At 40.7% G+C, this 18,791-nt stretch overlaps 1 protein-coding gene across 2 annotated transcripts; it reads right to left on the bottom strand.

Annotated features, from left to right (window-relative positions):
• Window positions 1-1,301: 1,301 nt before the first annotated feature.
• Window positions 1,302-18,017, bottom strand: rcor3 (REST corepressor 3). Of its 2 annotated transcripts, XM_067585751.1 has the most exons (13): window positions 17,915-18,017; window positions 17,478-17,763; window positions 17,238-17,381; window positions 12,087-12,164; window positions 11,943-11,995; window positions 11,683-11,844; window positions 10,062-10,186; window positions 8,391-8,469; window positions 8,037-8,252; window positions 6,796-6,873; window positions 6,464-6,521; window positions 4,754-4,998; window positions 1,302-3,643 (listed from the first exon to the last, which is right to left on the bottom strand). In XM_067585751.1, the coding sequence occupies exons 2-13, from the start codon at window positions 17,599-17,601 to the stop codon at window positions 3,257-3,259; spliced, it is 1,749 nt and encodes a 582-aa protein (XP_067441852.1). In that variant the 5' UTR covers window positions 17,602-17,763; window positions 17,915-18,017; the 3' UTR covers window positions 1,302-3,256. The 2 variants fall into 2 exon arrangements, with proteins under 2 accessions (XP_067441852.1, XP_067441851.1); XM_067585750.1 differs by lacking the exon at window positions 17,915-18,017 and having other exon boundaries at window positions 17,325-17,381; window positions 17,478-17,714.
• Window positions 18,018-18,791: the final 774 nt, after the last annotated feature.

Below are 18,791 nucleotides of genomic sequence, written 5' to 3'. Positions count from 1 at the left end.
ATGGGTAATGAGTGGCAACTATTTACAATATATTTATTCAGCTGCAGTCTCTCTCTCATGCACTCTCCACTGCAGCTGGCAGCATAATCAAGTGTGTGCAGTGCTAATCACAAGAGTGCTGATTGGCCGATCCCGCCAGCCACCAACAGCAAGGGAGCTGATTGGCAACTGAGTGACTAAACTACTCTAATACACAACCGAACAAAGTCCTTTGTCACACTGAGTGTGTACGTAACGTCTGTAGTCACAGTTTTCATCGCAGCCAGATGATGAGCAAACCAGGACACTGGAAGTGTGCTAAAGCTAAGCTAGCGACCTCCAGCTAAGTTTGAAATAATGAAACTTAGACATGATCTCACCATTCTGAAACATCCTGTTGAGTCTCAACTGTGCAGCAGCAGGTTCCTCCCTTCATTTATGTACTATTTTAAGTCTCCAGCTGCAGACATTGCGCCAGGTAAACATGCTGCATTATTCATTAGGTTATTAGGTCATTGGCTGGGGGTGAAGGTGGGGGCCATACCTCCAGCCAAATGGAGTACATGTTCATTAATAATGCAGATTTTATGTAAATAGCTTCAGAAACAGCCTGCTGGAGGACAGAAAGGAATCTGGGCTGTAAGAAAAGATGGATTTAGAGAAATCTAAACAACTTTCGTTGAATAAAATGTCACAGATATGTTTAAAATAGACTCAGTATTTATAAAAATAAGTACAAAAAAGTCAGAATACCAGATCTTTAAGACAGGAACAGTGTAAACACTTTGATGATGTAAGGGCCTGTGTGAAAACTGTTTCTGTGTGATTTATTGTAAAACAAAATCATGTCTTTCCTGTGAGCCACTTAATTAGTTACATAAAAAAAACTTGTTATATTATCCATTGTGTCAAATCTTCATCTGAAAAGTAACTAAAGCTGTCAAATAAATGTAGTGGAGTAGAAAGTACAATATTTCCCTCTGACATGTGGAGTGGAAGTATAAAGTAGCATCACATGGAAATACTCAAGTAAAGTACAAGTACCTCAAAACTGTACTTAAGCACAGTACTTAAGTAAATGTACTTAGTTACATAATGTGTGCCCTAACAAGATTTCACGAATATTACTGATTTCCTCTCAAAGAGCACTTGTGCAACAGGAACTCCCTGAAGGTTTTCCAAAAGTCTGTATAACAACAGAACCATCAGCCTTCAGAAAGTCTCACTGGAGACAGACTGAAATGTAATTATTGTTTTATTGTCTGACATGTTGAAACAAGTTGTTTGAGATGTTTGTCTCCACTGAAGAATGAAAACACTCAGACGGTACAAATGTAGTTTTTAATGAGAACAGCCAGCAGCTTCATCTTAACATCAATATTTTACAAGTTCTACTGAAACTCAAGGATTCTATGTATGACTCTATGATTCCAGTCACATTTAATGCCGTGATACGTTTGTCCAAAAAGCATTAATTAAGAGCACTTTCACAATGATTTTTTTTTTTACACTGAGTCCAAAGTGGTAGCACCAGGAAGAAGAATAAATAATGAAAGGACAGACTGACAGCACATCTGAAGCTCAGACTCCAGATGACGATGAACTGCTTTTTAGATTCAAAATGAATCTTCAACATGTAGAAAAACAACAGCTACTCTGAGAAAATGTAATCTAACAACAGAACAGTTAAAAGAATAGTGAGGAAGATGTTTCATTTGGATAAAGGAGACATTTCTGCCGAGACTGACGGACATCTGGGTGAAGCTTTAGTGTTTTCAAAAAGCATCAAATCAACTATAAAACTGAATGTACAGGAGCTGTTTGTCACAGTTGACAACTTATTGGCGGCTGGTTGGATGGACGATTAGTTTTAGCAGGTTACAAATTATTCAAGTCGATAAAAACTGTACATGTTGATGTCTAACGTTACTGTACACGCCTGTCAGACGGTTTATTTACCGCTGGTTACCATGGACATGCCGCCATGTTGACTGACAACAAATCATAAAAACAGGGATCAACTCCAACCAGAACCTTTATACCAGAACATTTAAGTATAAGTCTGCTGATATTCTGTATTTTTCTTCTACAGAGTCAAACCAACAATGAACTGATCTACTAACAAGTATTGTGTGTGTATCCAAAGCCTGATATATCTGATTCCTCTGGGCCGTAGACCTCCCAATGTTGATTCATCCGCCACTGAAAGTAGTCCCCAACAAATGCACTACTGTATTTCCTCCTGTTTGTTTGCAGCTGTTTAAGGAAATCACTGAGTCTTTTTTTTTTTTTTTTTTTTTGTACATGAAACTATATATTTGTGAGATGATTTTATACATTTACGTCTTCAGTGGGGACCAATGGGCTTGCAGCTGAGAGCCACAGACGGAGTCGGACTAACACATTGTTTGTCTGGGTTTTACAATAAGAAAAATAAAGAATATCACCAGACATAACCTTTAAACACAAGACTATCAGTCTGAAGTTATCTGAAAGTGTACACCAGTACAGCTAAAATCAACAGGTGAAGTTCAGGTGGGCTGAGAAACAAACGTCAGTGGAGACTCATGAACCCTGGAAGGAGGACAGTTAAATGAAAAAGATAAAAAAAATTAAGTTTCTTAATGTAAGAAATAACACTGATTCTAATTTATGGTAGTTTTAGATTTTAGTGTGATCATTATTTCTGATTCAGATTTATTTAGTTAGAACAATGCGTCATCCGACTTTGAGTATCTACAAGACAGCTTATGAGAGCGACTACATCGTGGCTTTCAAATGTTTTACAGGCAGGTCATTTTTGTTGGTGGTTAATGCAGTTTTGTCCGCATAGAAGAACAATAATGGAGAAAAAGAGGGGACCAAGGATAGAACCCTGTGGGACGCCACAAGTCTGGTGATGATTAGTTGATTGAAAAGTCTCTGCTTTACTGATCTGCACTGACGTCTAGTCAAACCTCCTTTGCAAAACAGACATTTTGAAACCAGGTGCCCATCAACCAGCAGTTATGCTGCATGTAAGTCCTACGGGAAAAACAAACATCAACTCCTAAAATACTGTTTACCTCTTCTTCTTCTTCTGTACTTCAGCTGTAAATATAAAAACTCCAAATAGATTTTTGCTTTGTGGTTGAAGTAAGTCAGTGAAGTCAGTGAAAGATGAGTGTTGGTGTTTTCTGGTTATTTTAAACCGCAAAGTCACTCAGATTTTCCCACAGGACCTGAACGCAGCCCTGCAGACGATATTTCTCTTTACAGAAACTCAGTCTGACGTTCGTTAGTGGAGGGAGGAAGACGAGGCCGTCTCTGATTGGTGGACGACCAGGCTAGAGGGTTGCTGGGCGGAGCTTGGGCCCGAAACCCCCGGGTTGCCGCCGAGGGTCATGGGAGCCGAAGGGCGGGGGTTGAGGCGTGGGGGGAGGGGGTTGGAGGGGCGGATGAGAGGCGGAGGCTGCTGCAGGGTGGGGCGGGGCTGCAGGAAGCGGGCCTGCTGTTGGAGGGGTGGCGGCTGGCGGTGCAGGGAGGGCGTGGCCGGCAGGGAGGGCCGCAGGAGAGGAGGGGGCTGGTGGAGGGAGGAGGAGGACGCGGCGCTGGACGTCACTGGAGTCTGAGCTGAGGAGGACGAGGAGGCAGCAGGAGACGCACCTGAGGAGGTCACCTGACCCTGCAGAGAGGAGAGGGCAGGGCCAACATTACCATTAATATTCAAATCAGCCTCATGGTAAGATATATATTATTAATCAATTAAAACTTTCAGTCTGTTCCTTAAAGCAGTGGTTCCCAACCTGAGAGATGTCCAACAAGACAGGAAATACAAAAACAACATTTTCACTGGTCTTTGCTTTGTGGTTTTGAGTTCTGAGTTGAGTTTGACATCTTCAGGCCTCGATAAACTACTCGAATATGACATCATGCATTAGCTCATAACTTACAGACATTAACCTTTGAAGACGTCTTTCTCTTTTAAGTGTCATGAGCCAAAAAGTTTGGTAACCACAGCCTTAAAATGACCCTACTGTTGAATGTAAAATGTTTTAGATAATTAACTTCCAAAACATGAACAACTTTACGTCCCTGCTGAGCATTTTCCAAATCACACCATCAAGGAGCGCTGGACTACTGCAGGAAAGTATTCTGACCAATATTGTGATTGTGGTTTAAATTAAGATTGTTTTCTTTCACCTAAACTCTCGGTCTGTATTTGTCGTCTACATCACATTCAACAAGATCTCATTGTACAAAGCACCAACTTATGGCTCCATAAACAGAATCAGCAGTTACTTGTTCAAACTTGTAACTGTTGAGCCCAAACGTCTGGGCGGCCAATGTTTTCACTTAGTTTTTGTCACAGCTGTGGAGCAGTTGAGAGAAAGATTTTATATTGATAAGTTTCCTGATTTGTTTAATAAATCTTCTACACATAAGATCTAACTGCCAAAAAGCAACAAACACATGAAACTGATGTGAGTTTGGGTCGTTTTTACATTCACGCTGTTCATCAATTCATGTTAATATTTCAGATGTTTGAGAGTCTCAGAATCAACAAGGAGTCTGTGAAACATAATATTAATGTACTAATTGTATTATCATGGCACAATGTTAACAAACCAAGTAGACTAAATGTTGACTGTGATGGATTATCTCTCAGGAACTGAAACAAACGTCTGCCTGGAAGAAAGGAAATCAATCTAAAACTAATGATTTGTGAAGTCAACATGAAAACAGATTAAACATAAATGCTTAATTGTGCAGCGTATGGAGTTAAATGTCCCACCTCTTCGTCCTCTTCGTCGGTGCTCTTCCCTGACGGAGTGGTGGAGCTGTTCTTCCCCTCCTCTCCAGAGGTGGCGCTGTCTCCGCTGGGAGCTCGTGTTCCCTGCTCGGCCTCCCACTCCTGCAGCACCTCCTCCAGGTTGAACCGCCGCCGGTAGTTTACAAAGAAGTTCTTCACCTGGCCCACCGTCTTGTTACCGATGACGTCAGCGATGGCCTGGAAGTCTTTCCCGTATTTCCTGACACCTGCAGAACATCGCAGAAGATTTACAGTGATGTCATTGTTTCTAAAACTGTCACTAAAACACAGAAGAAGAAGTGAAGCATCCTGTTGGAATGAATTTGTACAGGAAACACATAGAAGCGGGTGTGAACTTTATCTCTGAAATATCTACTGACATATGAGGTGGAAGGAGGGACATTTCCTACACGTTGCTCCACAAATTATATCCAGAAAAAACCTCCAGAGACTAAACAACACATCTGTGATGATGCTCAGAGACAGTCCTGCACCTGGTTTAGTTTTATTATATATTAAAATTATGCATATTATGTATATTATTTTGGCTCTGCAGCTACACACAGAAATATTAAGTTTATTTCATCTTACATCTATGCTGTTTGCCTTTAAACATGTTTCATTATCTTGACTTTCACAATGATCATAAAAGGAACTTTTTATTCTTGCCAAATAAATACAGCATCCATACACATAAAAACAAAACCTTTGTTTCATGTATTTAAATATGAGTTGATGCACTGTATAGAATATATTAAGACCTCTTCCAAATCAAAAGAAACTAAAACTGTGTTTATTTTCCTCTTTGAATATTCCTTAACTTTGTATTTTTACTGATTTATTTCTCTTCTGATAAACCTACTGTATGTGTGTTTACCTCTGGCTCTATATGTTATCTGCATGATGACAAATTAAGTTGCAAAACTGAAGAAAACACATGAGAAGAAGTGAAATTAGTGCTTAAGTGACAGATTTTGCAAAACGATCGACTCTCACTCACTTACTCTAGATTTGAATAGTTGCAGCAGCCTCTAGTGGCCGTTACAGGAACTGCATCATATTAAAGGACAGCAGACAGAGTGGATGCATCGAACATCCCAGTTCCCTTAATTGCATCCACGTTTCCCTCACGTGTGTCTCACCTCCTCCCACTGAAGATGTGAGGATCTCACAAATAAAACACAAATGAAATGAGGAAATATGTTTTTAGAGAAATGAGACGTCCTTTCCTCTGAACCGAGGTCACAGCTGGATCAGCTGACAGTCTACTTTAACATTATTGATATTCTGGTTGTAGTTTTGTTACTTAATAAACCAGATTATGATTAGAATATCTTATAAACACTAGAAATTATTTATTTGGTCAAATGTTTCAGGGAAAAAGGGAATTACTTAAATAATATCAAACTACAGTTTCTACCTGACGCTCAGGGATTTTCAGCCTGACTGAATAAATGATGATAAATGATTAAAATGTGTTTCTTACTAACAGACAACAGACTTCTCGTCTCTCTGACTGGGGACGGCCTTCATGAGGGCGGACCGGAATGACTTCCAGGTCAAGTGAGGATCAATAAAGGGAATTGGGATGTACGTACAGTGTTGAAGGTCTTCATCACACCAGATATGCACAGCTGCCTGCACCTCTCAAATCTGTAACCTGCTGTTACTACAAACCGTGATGAAGCTCACCTTGAACTGCCAGCAGCTGCTCGTCCGTGGTCCAGCGAGCGTTCACCTTCTGGTTGCACTGAAACAAAACACAGTAGAAGATACTGACAGGTAGAAACTGACAGTGTGTGCAGTGTCGCCCTCTGGTGGTGACTCATCTCCATACAGGAAAAACTTAACCTCAAAGGGATAAAACTCTACAGAGTAGAAAACGAGTCAACATCTGTCCAGAGGATTAAGACGAAGAATACTGATGAGTTTCATTCATTTCCTCCGGACTAGTTAACATTGTATTTTTGGGTGGTGAGACGAGGAAAGCGGTGAGCTTCGGTGTGTTTGGATCAGTAATGTACCTCCGGCAGCTTGAAATCCTCGATGCCAGACTCCAACATGTGTTTCAGTCCGCTGTTCATCTGTTTGGCGTTCTGGACCTGAAGAGCAAACACAAACACAGAAAACACGAGTCTGACTTTCACTGTTTCTCTGATCTTTATTACAGATCCTCTGATCAGTTACTTCTCTCTGCTCCACGTTCCTGATCTAAATCTAAAGGTGACCGAGCTTCTTCCATCGCTGCTCTCAGACTGCGGGGCAGTTTGCCTTCGCTGTCAGATCCTCCCCGTCTATCAACACTGTTAAATCCCAGTTAAACACCCTCCTTTATAGAATCTATAGAATTTAACTTGACTTAATCTCTGAATTAACTTCTGTCTTCAGCAGCAAACCTGTTTCAACTGAAACCAGCAGGTGTCAGCGTTTCACACACAGACTGATACTGTGGACGAACTTGAGACAACAGTTGAAGCACAGTTTAGCTGCCCGGAGCGATGAAGGAGCAGCTGTTACAGTTACTAGTTAACAGTCCGTCATGTTTATGTCAGTTTGGTGTTTCTGTCGTGTTCTCTGACTGCTGGTGAGTTATTCTCTCTGTCAGTAACATCTGAGTAAAATAAAAAATGTCTTTACTGTAAAGCAGCAACCAAACTGATTTGTAACATGTAACGTAGGAGGAGGAAGAGGAGGAGGAGGAGGAGGAAGAAGAGCAGGAGGAGAGGAAGGAGGAGAGGCAGGAGGAGGAAGAAGAAGTGGAGGAGGAGGATGAAGAGCAGGAGGAGGAGGAAGAACAGGAGGAGGAAGAACAGGAGGAAGAAGAGGAGGAGGAGCAGGGAAGGAAGAGGAGGAGGAGGAGGAGGAGGAGTAGGAAGAAAAGGAGCAGGAGGAAGAGGAAGAGGAGCAGGAGGAGGAGGAGGAGGAAGGAGAGCAGGAGGAGAGGAAGGAGGAGAGGCAGGAGGAGGAAGAAGAAGTGGAGGAGGAGGAGCAGGGGAGGAAGAGGAGGAGGAGGAGGAGTAGGAAGAAAAGGAGCAGGAGGAAGAGAATGAGGAGCAGGAGGAGGAAGAAGGACGAGAGGCAGGAGGAGGAGGAGGAGCAGCAGGATGAAGAGGAGGAGGAGGAGGAAAAAGAGGAAGAGGAGGAAGAAGAGCAGAAGGAGGAGGATGAGGAGGAGGGGGAGGAGAAGCAGGAAGAGGAAGAGGAGGAAGAAGAATAGCAGGAGGAGGAAGAAGCGTAGCAGGAGGAGTGCTGCAGCACCTCCTACCTGTCTCTTGAGGGACACCAGCTCCATGTCGAGCTGGCGGAGGAGGCTGTTGGCGGCGGAGGCGCTGCAGGAGACGGCCACCACGTCCTCCTGGGTCAGGTACATGCCTTTGGGCGGGCGGCAGCGGGAGCGCTGGTGGTGCCGGTGCTGCAGCGTCTGGTGCTCCCGCCGACCCAAAGCCACCTTGGAGCCTGGCAGCACCGGTTCCACCTGGTTCTGCAGGAGAACATGCAGGAACGTGACGTCTTTATTTCACTTTACTGAAGTCTTCCACAGATTTAACGACGTCAGACAGAAACGAGGCCTCAGGTGAGTTATCGTCATGGCAACAGAGTCTCAGGTACGTCCACATACCTCTTTCTTGGTTTCTTTGTTGGGGTCGTAGTCGCTGTCGTTGGCTTCGATCGGATTGGCCTCCTCCATCTCCTCGTCACTACGGCAACAACAGGCCAAAATTCAGTCATGACCTTTGAATCCAGTTTCTTTACCTGTCAGATGGTTTTTATTAGGGACCGAGTCCAGAAGGCAGAGGACTTCTGTAAAACAATATTGTTTTTCGTGTGTTTCTTTCTTTCTTTCTTATTACGCCACTTAAACCCTAAATTTGACCCCCTAAACATGCTCAAAAACTCACCAAATTTGGCACACACATCAGGTCTGGTGAAAGATTTGATAAAATGTAAAAATTAACCCCTAAAGTGCCAAAATGTGCTCTCTAGCGCCACCTATGTATCTAAAATGGCCGCCACAGCCCGTAGGAATGTCGTAGAGAGATCAAACCAAAACTCAATTATTCATCTCATCAAGACCTACAAATCATACACTGACACCCCTGACCTAAATCCAACAGGAAGTCCGCAATTAGCCTTTCAAAATAAGACTTTGCCCCAATTTTGGCCCCCGAACTAACGCTATCTCCCCCGAGGACATCAATGGTATCGGCTTCAAACTTTAATAGGTGACTTATGACACTATGCTGAAAAAAAGTTGTTAAAAACTTTGCAATAACTCGAACGGTTTGGATTTTATAAGCCCTGAAAGTTGCAGTGCCACATCACCCTTACAATGTAAACCAATGGGGAGGCAATCTATGGGCAGGAACTTTGTGTCAAACAGAGGCTTCTGACATCTAAACTATAAGTCTGACCATTTTCAAACCTGTATCAATGGATTCGCAATGAAATTTCCTACTAAAAAATGATTTTTAATGTAAGATTTGGCCAAAGTCATGGGATTTATGAGGAGATTTCACAAGAAGCGTACTCTAAAATCCTCCTCTCCAACTGCTCCTGGTGATGTCACTCCCTCAGTGCTGTGAAACATTCCGCAATACACACTCATTATAAAATCACAGGAGGAGCAAGAAAAGACTTTAAAACTCACACTCTAATATCTCAAAAACAATAAAAGATAGAAAACACATGTAAATTCAAGATTTGTAGGTCAAAGTCTCGTAACTCATTTAAAGTTCAAATGAAGTTTGTATCTAAAACTATGTGGAAGCAGTAAATGTTCAAAAAGGTGTGGGTTTGCTCACACTCTCCATTCAAATATATGAGTATTTTTCTGTGTCCAGCTGCAGTTACTTATTGTCTCTACACACCTGACAGTACACATGTCAATCAAACTTTGACCAGGTCATGTGGGTTAAAAGTCTTTTTCCTTTTCTAAAAATAGACTTGATGAAAATTAGGAAATTAATTTGTTTTACACACAAACTCATCAAGACTTTTCAATTTACTAATTGAAATTCAAGTGAATGGGCCCAAAACTTGCATAATTTTGATGCCACAGGTGTGAGCAAGACAGACATGTCTCACCCTGCAGAAAATTCTCATCCTATCAATCAATCTTTCAAAATAAAAGCACACCACACTTGTAATAAATATCCCTCATTTTTAAAAAGCAAAATGATCTTATCCAGACGGGCCAGCGTGCGAGGTCCCTACCAACGCTGCTTACAGCTTTAATTTGTTGATGTTTTTTGTTTAATCTCAAGTCAGAGTGTGTGTCAGGTGTCGTTACCTGTCGCCCTGGTTGCTTCTGTTGGCCAGTTTGCGAGCCTGTCGGTCCATCAGACTCGTTCTGGAGCGAGTCTTCTTCCAGGAGTAATAATACTTCACCAGACTGGAGATGGATTTATCTGGTAACTGGAAACATGAAGCAAAAACAACATTCTACATTAACACGAGTTCAAAAACACAAAAAAAGTAAAACCTGCTACACACTGTAACTAACAACTATTTTCATTTGATTTAGCAGCTGCTCATCGTTCACACCTGCACACAAAGTTTATGAATTATCTCATCAATGAATAAACAGCAGAAACTCTTGATGGCAGCAGATAATCTCTCAGTAATCAATTATTTAGATTAACATTAAACTATTTTTATTTTAGCCTTAGTTTTATTGAGAATAAATGAAGCTAATGCTCACCAGCAGCTATGCTAACTATGCTAGCACCTTTTAGTGAACTACAACAGAAGCTTTGTACAAAAGTTACAGCTTTAAAATGATTTTGGACTTCTACCAGATGTAAAATCTGTCTCAATGTAAAGTCTAGTTTAGCTGCTGGCTAACTTTATGTATTCTCAATAAAACAAAGCTGCTGATTGAGTAAAAATCACTGTAGGGTAAAGTCCCTGCATGTCGCACAGGCCTCAAACAATAGACCAGCTCTTTCTTCAACACCCCAGGAATGCTGGCCGATAAAGTGAGAGTCCCAAACTCCTCACTGACCATCTAAACAACCTCCTGCAAACAGAAAGGATCAGATAAGGAACCCCCATCTCCTGCATGGTCACCAAACCAGACCACTGACCCAGACCACCTTTGATCCTTCAAGCTACAAGAGCAAGCAAGATGGGAAGACCAACCATTACTCAGGTACCAGTCATCTCATCTGTTTATCAGGTCTTTCATACCAACTACACAATAGATAACTCTGCATCATGCATTCAATCATGCACTAGTCATAGCCTTGTGCACCAGTTTCCCTCTTGTGTCTTGTTTGTTAAATGTCGTAGTGTTTAGTACTTGTAGTTGTAGTATTAGTAATAAATGTGTATGTAACTAAAGTGAACTTGTTTGTGTTTTCTTGTGCATCTCAGTCACTTAAGCTTAAAAGACCTTAAACCCTCACAAAATCATAATTAAGATTAATAACAACCATAATTCTAATTGATCTCTCTTGTGTGTCCAACAAGGAGGACTATTTCCCTGTTATTGTACCTACTCTAATATGAGTTATGTCACTGGACGAATAATTTCATGTTGGAGTTGTGCACAATAATAATTCATAATTCCCCCATAAAATCATAAAGATATTTGAGTGCACAAATTCCTACATCATTTAAATAAGTGATGACGAGCAACATTAAACGTCTCCAGCAAAAACACGAAGTTACAAATCTGCTGAGACTATTTATTCACTTTTTAAGTTGTGGACTTCCAGCCTGCAGTGAGGAGTACTTGAAAATATTTGGTTTACTATCAAATATGACACGAAATGATCACATTTGAGAGGCTGCAACCAGCAAATATTTGGCCTTTTCAGAATATCTGGCAATTGATTATCTATTGATCAACTAATCCATAAGTTTATTAATGATTGCAGCTCTAGTGACGTTTTCTGGATGTGTTTTACCATCTGCTGGATCCGGTGGAAGCTCTTCCCGTGGAAGCTGAAGGCCTGTTCGAACAGAACCTTGTCCTCCACCGTCCACTCGTCTGGAAACGGGGTGAAGTTCGGCAGGTCGGCCAGAGACTTCTCGATGTTGTGTTTGTGCCAGAAGAGCATGCCGAGCGCCTGAACACACACACACACACACACACACACACACACACAGTGTTAACAGCCTGCAGACGCTCCAGTCTGTCATTAACACAACATATAAAGAGAGTCACCTGCTCCACGTTGTATCCGTGTTTCTCTTTGGCTATAGCGATGTATTCGTCCACTGTGGAGGGAAACACACACAGTCAGTCTGATCTGATCTGAGGACCTGATTGAGGACTGCAGCTGTGTGCAGACGACTGAAGTTCACTTACATTTAGAGTCGACGATGTTGTGATACGGAGACCAGACCAGCATCCCTCCGCTGTCTTTATCTGTGTACTTAGTGGAACCTGAACGAGGAAAAACATCAGAGAAATACACGACTTCAGTCCTCAGCTACGCTTTTTAACTTATTATTATGTAATTATTAAAGGGGCAGTCCGCTGATTTATGAGCTTCACTTTACTCATCATGAGAATCAAAACTCAGCAACAACTGTTTAAAGGACGAGTTCACACAACTTTCAAATGTGTCTTAAACCAACAGTCAGTCATCAAATGAACATTAAAGCTGTTTCTCTTGCTGTAATCATTCCTCCTGTTCATACTGACCATTAGAAGATCCCTTCATAATGACCTTACAATGGAAGTGATGGGGGTGTTGTTAAGTTGTTTAAGTGTTAAGTTGGTTTAGTTGGTCATTATATTTAAGTTCATGGTTGTTAATTTGCAAAAATAATAAATAATAGTAAATTAGACTCTTGACAATTCTTAAACTCACAGTAAATATTCAGTTTTCAGTGTTTAGTTTTGTGTGTCAAACTTAGATCTTTGGATGTTTCTTTGAAAGCATCATGTAATTTGGTCGTATACAGGAAATGTGCTCATTATAGAGTTTTTCAGAAATAACCTAATATATTAAAATGTACACACAAAACTACACACTGAAAACCTGCCGACTAAACCAACTTTACACTTTTTTTCCTATAATTTGGACCTAATTACACCACCCTCTCTGTAAAATGTCTTGAAAATTACTCAAATTATTATTGTCGTCATTTATTAATATTATTCATATCTGATGATGTTTATTTACGTCAGTAGAGTTTGTTAACAAACCGATATTTTAAATTAATTAAATGAATCAGTTTTCATTTCTGGGTCAAACTTGTGATTTAAACAGTTAAAAAAATTATTGCCAGTGCCTTTAAAATGGTCTTTTTAAAAAGGTCTTAAAAATGTTATGTTTTCTTTCAATTTTTAAGTTTTCATTGCTTTTGATGTCTTTATTGATTGTTATCTAAAGCCTGACCAATAAATGATCTGATTTCATGTTATTACAGGTGTATCTGTAGTATCTGTATATACAGCGGTGAATCTACCACATATGCAGGTAATGCAGCTGCACGCCGGTACGGGCCCTTCTTTATCTCACCACTATCGAATCAAAAGATCTGGAGCATCTCCAGCACTGAGTCTACAGCAAACACGCAGCCACTAAACTTTTATGGTAAGCGATAAATATACATGTTCCTAAATGAGCCAAGTCGTCTGCTCCGTGGTGTCACATACTTGAAGTTATTCATTCACCAAATAAACAATAATACAATAACATAAAACCGTTTTACATATACAAGCATATCATTTATTGACTCATACCTCTATGTTACATCTCTATATTAAGTTTAACTAAGGGTTAAAGGGCAATTTGATGTTCATAAATGTGCAGAGTGCGCCCTACTGTGTAGCAAAAACCACACCGAAGAGTTAAGACAGCGATTAAGTGAGAAACAATCGACATACAAACCCAAAAACAGGTTTCAGAGGCGAAAATTGAAAGAAGTAGCCGAAGAAGAAAAAGAAAAGCTTCCAAAAATAAGCAGTGTCTTTAAAAAGACGAGATAGGAAGCACTAGTTGTTCCACTGAGCAGGAGCCAAATAAGACACCTGTTAACGCTAGCGCTAGCGCGCCATCCAACACCACCAGATATAGTGAGAACGAGGTGCAAGAGGATGCGCCAGAGCCGAAGCCAGTAGCTAAAACTGCCGTCGTAGGGACAGCGGACATTTTCCTGAGAAGAAAAACACAAATGTCAAACGTTATATTGTGTCTAATGCAAACATCCGAGCCCTTTCCCACAGGATCCAACGCTGCTTTCCACTGCCTACTACACCAGCAAACAACAAAAACAAAACAAACAACTGGTGTAATTTATTCACGAAAATCCAGCAGCATGAAACATCTTCTGTACAGACCACTGAATGTGTGGTATAAGACCAGCAGCGTTTCCATGGAACTATCGACAAGGACTTGGAGACGACAGGTACTGGACCGTCTGATTAATGTCACACTTACTTTAGCTACAAATAACATCCCATTCAGAGGACACTGAGAAATATTATGCCAAATGAACAATGGTGATTTCCTCTCTATCACTGAGCTGATGGCAAAGTAAGACCTGGTCCTAAAACATCTAATTAGCTCATTCATTGACATATCTAAGACCAGCGGAGTGGCCATGGAACTATAGACAAGGACATGGAGAAGACTAGAGCCGTAGTCTGCTGGTCGATTAGTTGGTCAATATGCTCTCATCCGACTAAATTTTCATTGGTCGAATAATCTCTGTGTTACTTTCATAAGGAGAAAAGTGCTACATCAGCAGCCTTCCAGGATTAATCCATTATTTCCTGCGGCGGGAGGGACAGACTAACAAATTACTTGTGAAAACAGCGGGGGTGTATTCAGAACTTTGAACTCGCCCAACCTGATGGAGACTGCTGGGTCTAACTGTACTCAACGTTTACTGAACGAACTATTGACAAGGACATGGAGACGACAGGTACTGGACCGTCTGATTAATGTCACACTTACTTTAGCTACAAATAACATCCCATTCAGAGGACACTGAGAAATATTAGGCCATATGAACAATAGTGATTTCCTCTCTATCACTGGGCTCGTCCTAAAAGATCTAATTATCTCGCTCATTGACATACGTAAGCCCATCCTTGCAAAACGTCTCTAAAAAGTCATTCTGGATGAAATACAAGCGGGCCCCATTTTTCACTGTTATTATGGACACTTCACAGGATGTAGCTAAAGTAGATCAATGAGTCAGATCTTCAGATGTGTCACCATAGAGAGAGACGCTCACGGTGTAGCCAATGACGTGAATATCGAGGAGTCATTCGTTGGATTCCGTAAGGTGTCCAATTGAACTGGCCAAGGATATAACTGCATCCATAGACGACGATCACAGTGCAGAAGGCAAACATGAGCGGCATACACACAGAAGTACAAGCAAGATGTTATGTTCACTGTGCCTCCAACAACCTAAACCTCATCCTTAATGATTCTGTGAAGATACCAGATACAGTAAAGCGCATATATGTGTTCTTTGGGCACAACATTAAGAGATCAGCAATGCTCTCAAATAGACCAACTACAACGCAGTTTGACTCCGACATCAATCCCAAATGTCGCTGTAAAAAGACAAAGCCCTTCACGTTAAGAAGCAGTGACCTGCTGAAGGCATTAACAAACATCTCACGAACAAAAAGCAAGAAGAAGATGAGGTGGACGAGTCTATCCCCAAATTTTAAACGTTCAATCAAAAAAAATTCAGCTTCATCTGTCTGGTTCTCCAAAACAAGATTTTGTGACACGCAAACATTGTGTTCTTCAAGCCAAAGACGCAGACCTGGACACAGCTGGACAGAACCGTCACAGACCTGCAGGCCTAACGAGACCGGTTCAAGGATGCCAAACAGACCCTGCAGGAGGGTAAACAAAACCTTCAAGGATATTCAGCGGAGGACGGTGGAAGAGCATTTTGATGAGCTTTGTCAAGATGAACGTTTAGCAAACGCAGAGTCTTATTTTCGCATGACTGTGTTCAACGCTTGTCTTAATATAGTGGCAGAGATTCACAGGTTTGAGGACAACAGTGGACACATTCAAACCTCTACAGCTTGAAACTCTCTGCACTGCAACAGATGATGGACTTTTTGAGCAAGGAAGCAAGTTATGTCATATTTACAAAGATGATATAACTTCGGCATTTCTGGGGCAACTCCAGTCAGTCCGCAGGCGTTTAAGAGAGAGTCGATCGTAGACAACAACCACATCACTGCAAGCTTTGGGGAAGTCTGTACTGTTTTACTGCTTTTCTTAATTCCAGTGACTGTTACACCTGCCGAACGGTCCTTGTCCAAATAACAGATTATTAAAGCTAACTTCATGGGACAGATCTGTTTATCTGGACTTACCGCGCTATCAATCGAGCCTGCCAGCTGGATCTTAAAAGCGCACCTATGATGTCAGTATTTGATTAATTATCAACCATCACTGCCGTCTGTTTTCCTCGTAATTATTTCATTTGGGCGTCAACTGTGCAGAGCGTTTCCCTGCTGCTGGTCTCAAAGCTGCGTGTTTTCACTTCTTTCATTCGCTACTGACATCACGTTATGTTACGTCTGATTCTGATGGACAGGTCCGCTTTGACCATCTTGCATCGGGGCTCGGCGCTGACTCGTTACGCCGCTGTGTGAACATGTCAGCTGATCAGTGACAGTAAATGCCAAACATGTTCATGGTCATTAATAACATTTTTAAATCTCCATTACAGAGTTTGTCCAGCAGAGGCCGCTGAAAAAGTTTATTTTCATACTGTCAAATGTCCCAAATATCACAGATTTTTGTCGTAATTGTTTGAAAAAATTAAATAAATTTACAGGATTCTTATTAAAATAGAATAGAAAAAACAATAAATATTAAACAAACATAAAACCCAAACTGAGTCTAAAATATCACAAAATCTGATAAAAAAAAGATGATCAAAGAATCTTATTTTAAAACAACATAATTTCATATAACTACAAGTCATAATTTATTAAAGTATTAAATATGATCACATTATTTGCTGATATTTTGGTATTTAAAAACTTTAAATATATTAATATCACACACACAAAATCTTCTATATGTCAAACTGTAATGTTTTCTTTATGCAAACTTACACATATTCTAACACAAATGATTAAAAACAAAGAGTATCAGTATTGGAAAACACATATTGGACTATATTACTTCATGAAAACTTATTGTTTTATTATCTATTTTATCATTTTTATTGCCTGCAGCAGCTGTTTGCCTGCACTCTGACACCAGGATTATTACAAATTATTTAGTATATATGGAGGTGAAATACAGAGCACCAATTAAAACAAACCAACTCCGTTTTTCTTCATTAATTATAATTTAATTAAAGTAACAACTTGTAGGTTTATGTTTCTCTCTGCAGCTTTAATCTTTACTTTATTATAAACTATGTTATTTATTATTGTTGTTGTTATTTACAGCAGAGTGAAACCTGTTTCTAACGCTCCTCTAACACTGACAGTTTGAGACCACTGACTCACAGACATGAAGCCTGTGTCTCTGGACGTGTTCGAGGCTACCACCGTCCGTCACTCCGGTACAAACCAGTGAAACCAGTAAAAGCTCACCGGGCTCGAAGTCGGGAATGTTGGCCTGATAATCCGCTCCGACCCGCATCCCCACATCTGGAAAACACAGAAAACAAACCCGGGAGATGTTTTTATTCACATGTTGACGTTCAGAGCGCGGAGCGATAACAGGCTGTTCGAGGCTATACTCACCGTGTTCGTCGTCGCTGCCGCTTTCGTCAGAAAAATGTCCGTTAGAAGCGTTGGACGGACTCTTGGTGCCGTTTGAGCGACCTTTCCCTAAATACTCCGAACCTTTGTCCATCATCCCCGGCATCTCCGCGCTCAGATCCGCCGTTTGAAGCCTCCGTGTCGGGATATAAGATGTCAGCAGGAGCCGGAGGTTTTTCTGCTGCTGTTCGCTCGCTCCCCGCAGCGCCGCCGTGTCGCTGTCGCGCTCTGCGCTGCGCTCCCGCCGCGTTTACACGCTCCGTGCAGACTGCAACACATCACACAAGACGACGGCTGAGTCTCTTCTGAAATTTACGTTCTTATAATATATGAAGTGTTTCCTGTGAGGGAAGTTTTTGCCGCTTTAAAGCCGTGACTGAGCGGGGTCTAACCAACGCGGCGGAAGGCTTTTTACGCACCGTCAGGCGGCAGTGAGACTCCTGCTGCTGCGGCGCCTGTGGTAGCAGATCCTTCCGCCGACAGAAACTAATAAAATAAAATAAAAAAACACAAAATACATTTAAAACTGACTTTTAAAATAAAAAACAACGAATATTAAACAAACATAAACACCCAAACTGAGTCTAAAATATTATAAAATCTTAAATACCAACAATAAATCTAATTTTAAACATAATAATTTAATAAAAATACATGTCACGGACTATCAAATATTAAATATGATCACATTATTACATTATATTTACTAAAACGGATTAGATATTGTTAATAACTGGCCTGTTGTTTTTGTTTTTCTCCTGTTTATCAGTCAGTCTTCCTGCACTGAGTCCCGATGAGCAGCAGAGGGCGACACCGCTCAACAATCTGACTCCTGACAACAAAACAACAAACAACAAACAATCAAAACTTCACTCAGACAAAATCCAGTTTGACAGTCAGACAGCAGAAAAAAAACAGAAAACATGAGTTTGACTGTCTCTCCTTTGCGTTTCTAATTAACTAATTCAGTTTAAATTCAACTAAAAGCTTCACTTGTTTGACTGTGAAACAGTTGTAGAGTCTGGCTTCTGTTAACTTTTACTATTACTTAGAGTATATAAAGACATAAAAGTAAAGGTAATAAATGGGAAAACAAAGAAAACTCTGTATTGTATTGAATTTTACAGCAGATGGTAAAAATAAATCATTATTTATAGAATAGTGGAAGAAGTACTGAGACCCCATTCAGAGTAATTTATATATATATATAAATTCATATTGATTCATATTGATTCATGGGTGTGTACATGTGAGCAGCATTTGAATGTAGTCAAGTTAGAGCTAACTTTAACAACT

Source organism: Thunnus thynnus, chromosome 3 (genome assembly GCF_963924715.1).
Source record: "Thunnus thynnus chromosome 3, fThuThy2.1, whole genome shotgun sequence".
Lineage (NCBI taxonomy): Eukaryota > Metazoa > Chordata > Actinopteri > Scombriformes > Scombridae > Thunnus > Thunnus thynnus.
The sequence above is the reverse complement of the archived record's forward strand: the minus strand, read 5'-3'. Positions and strand labels throughout refer to the sequence as shown.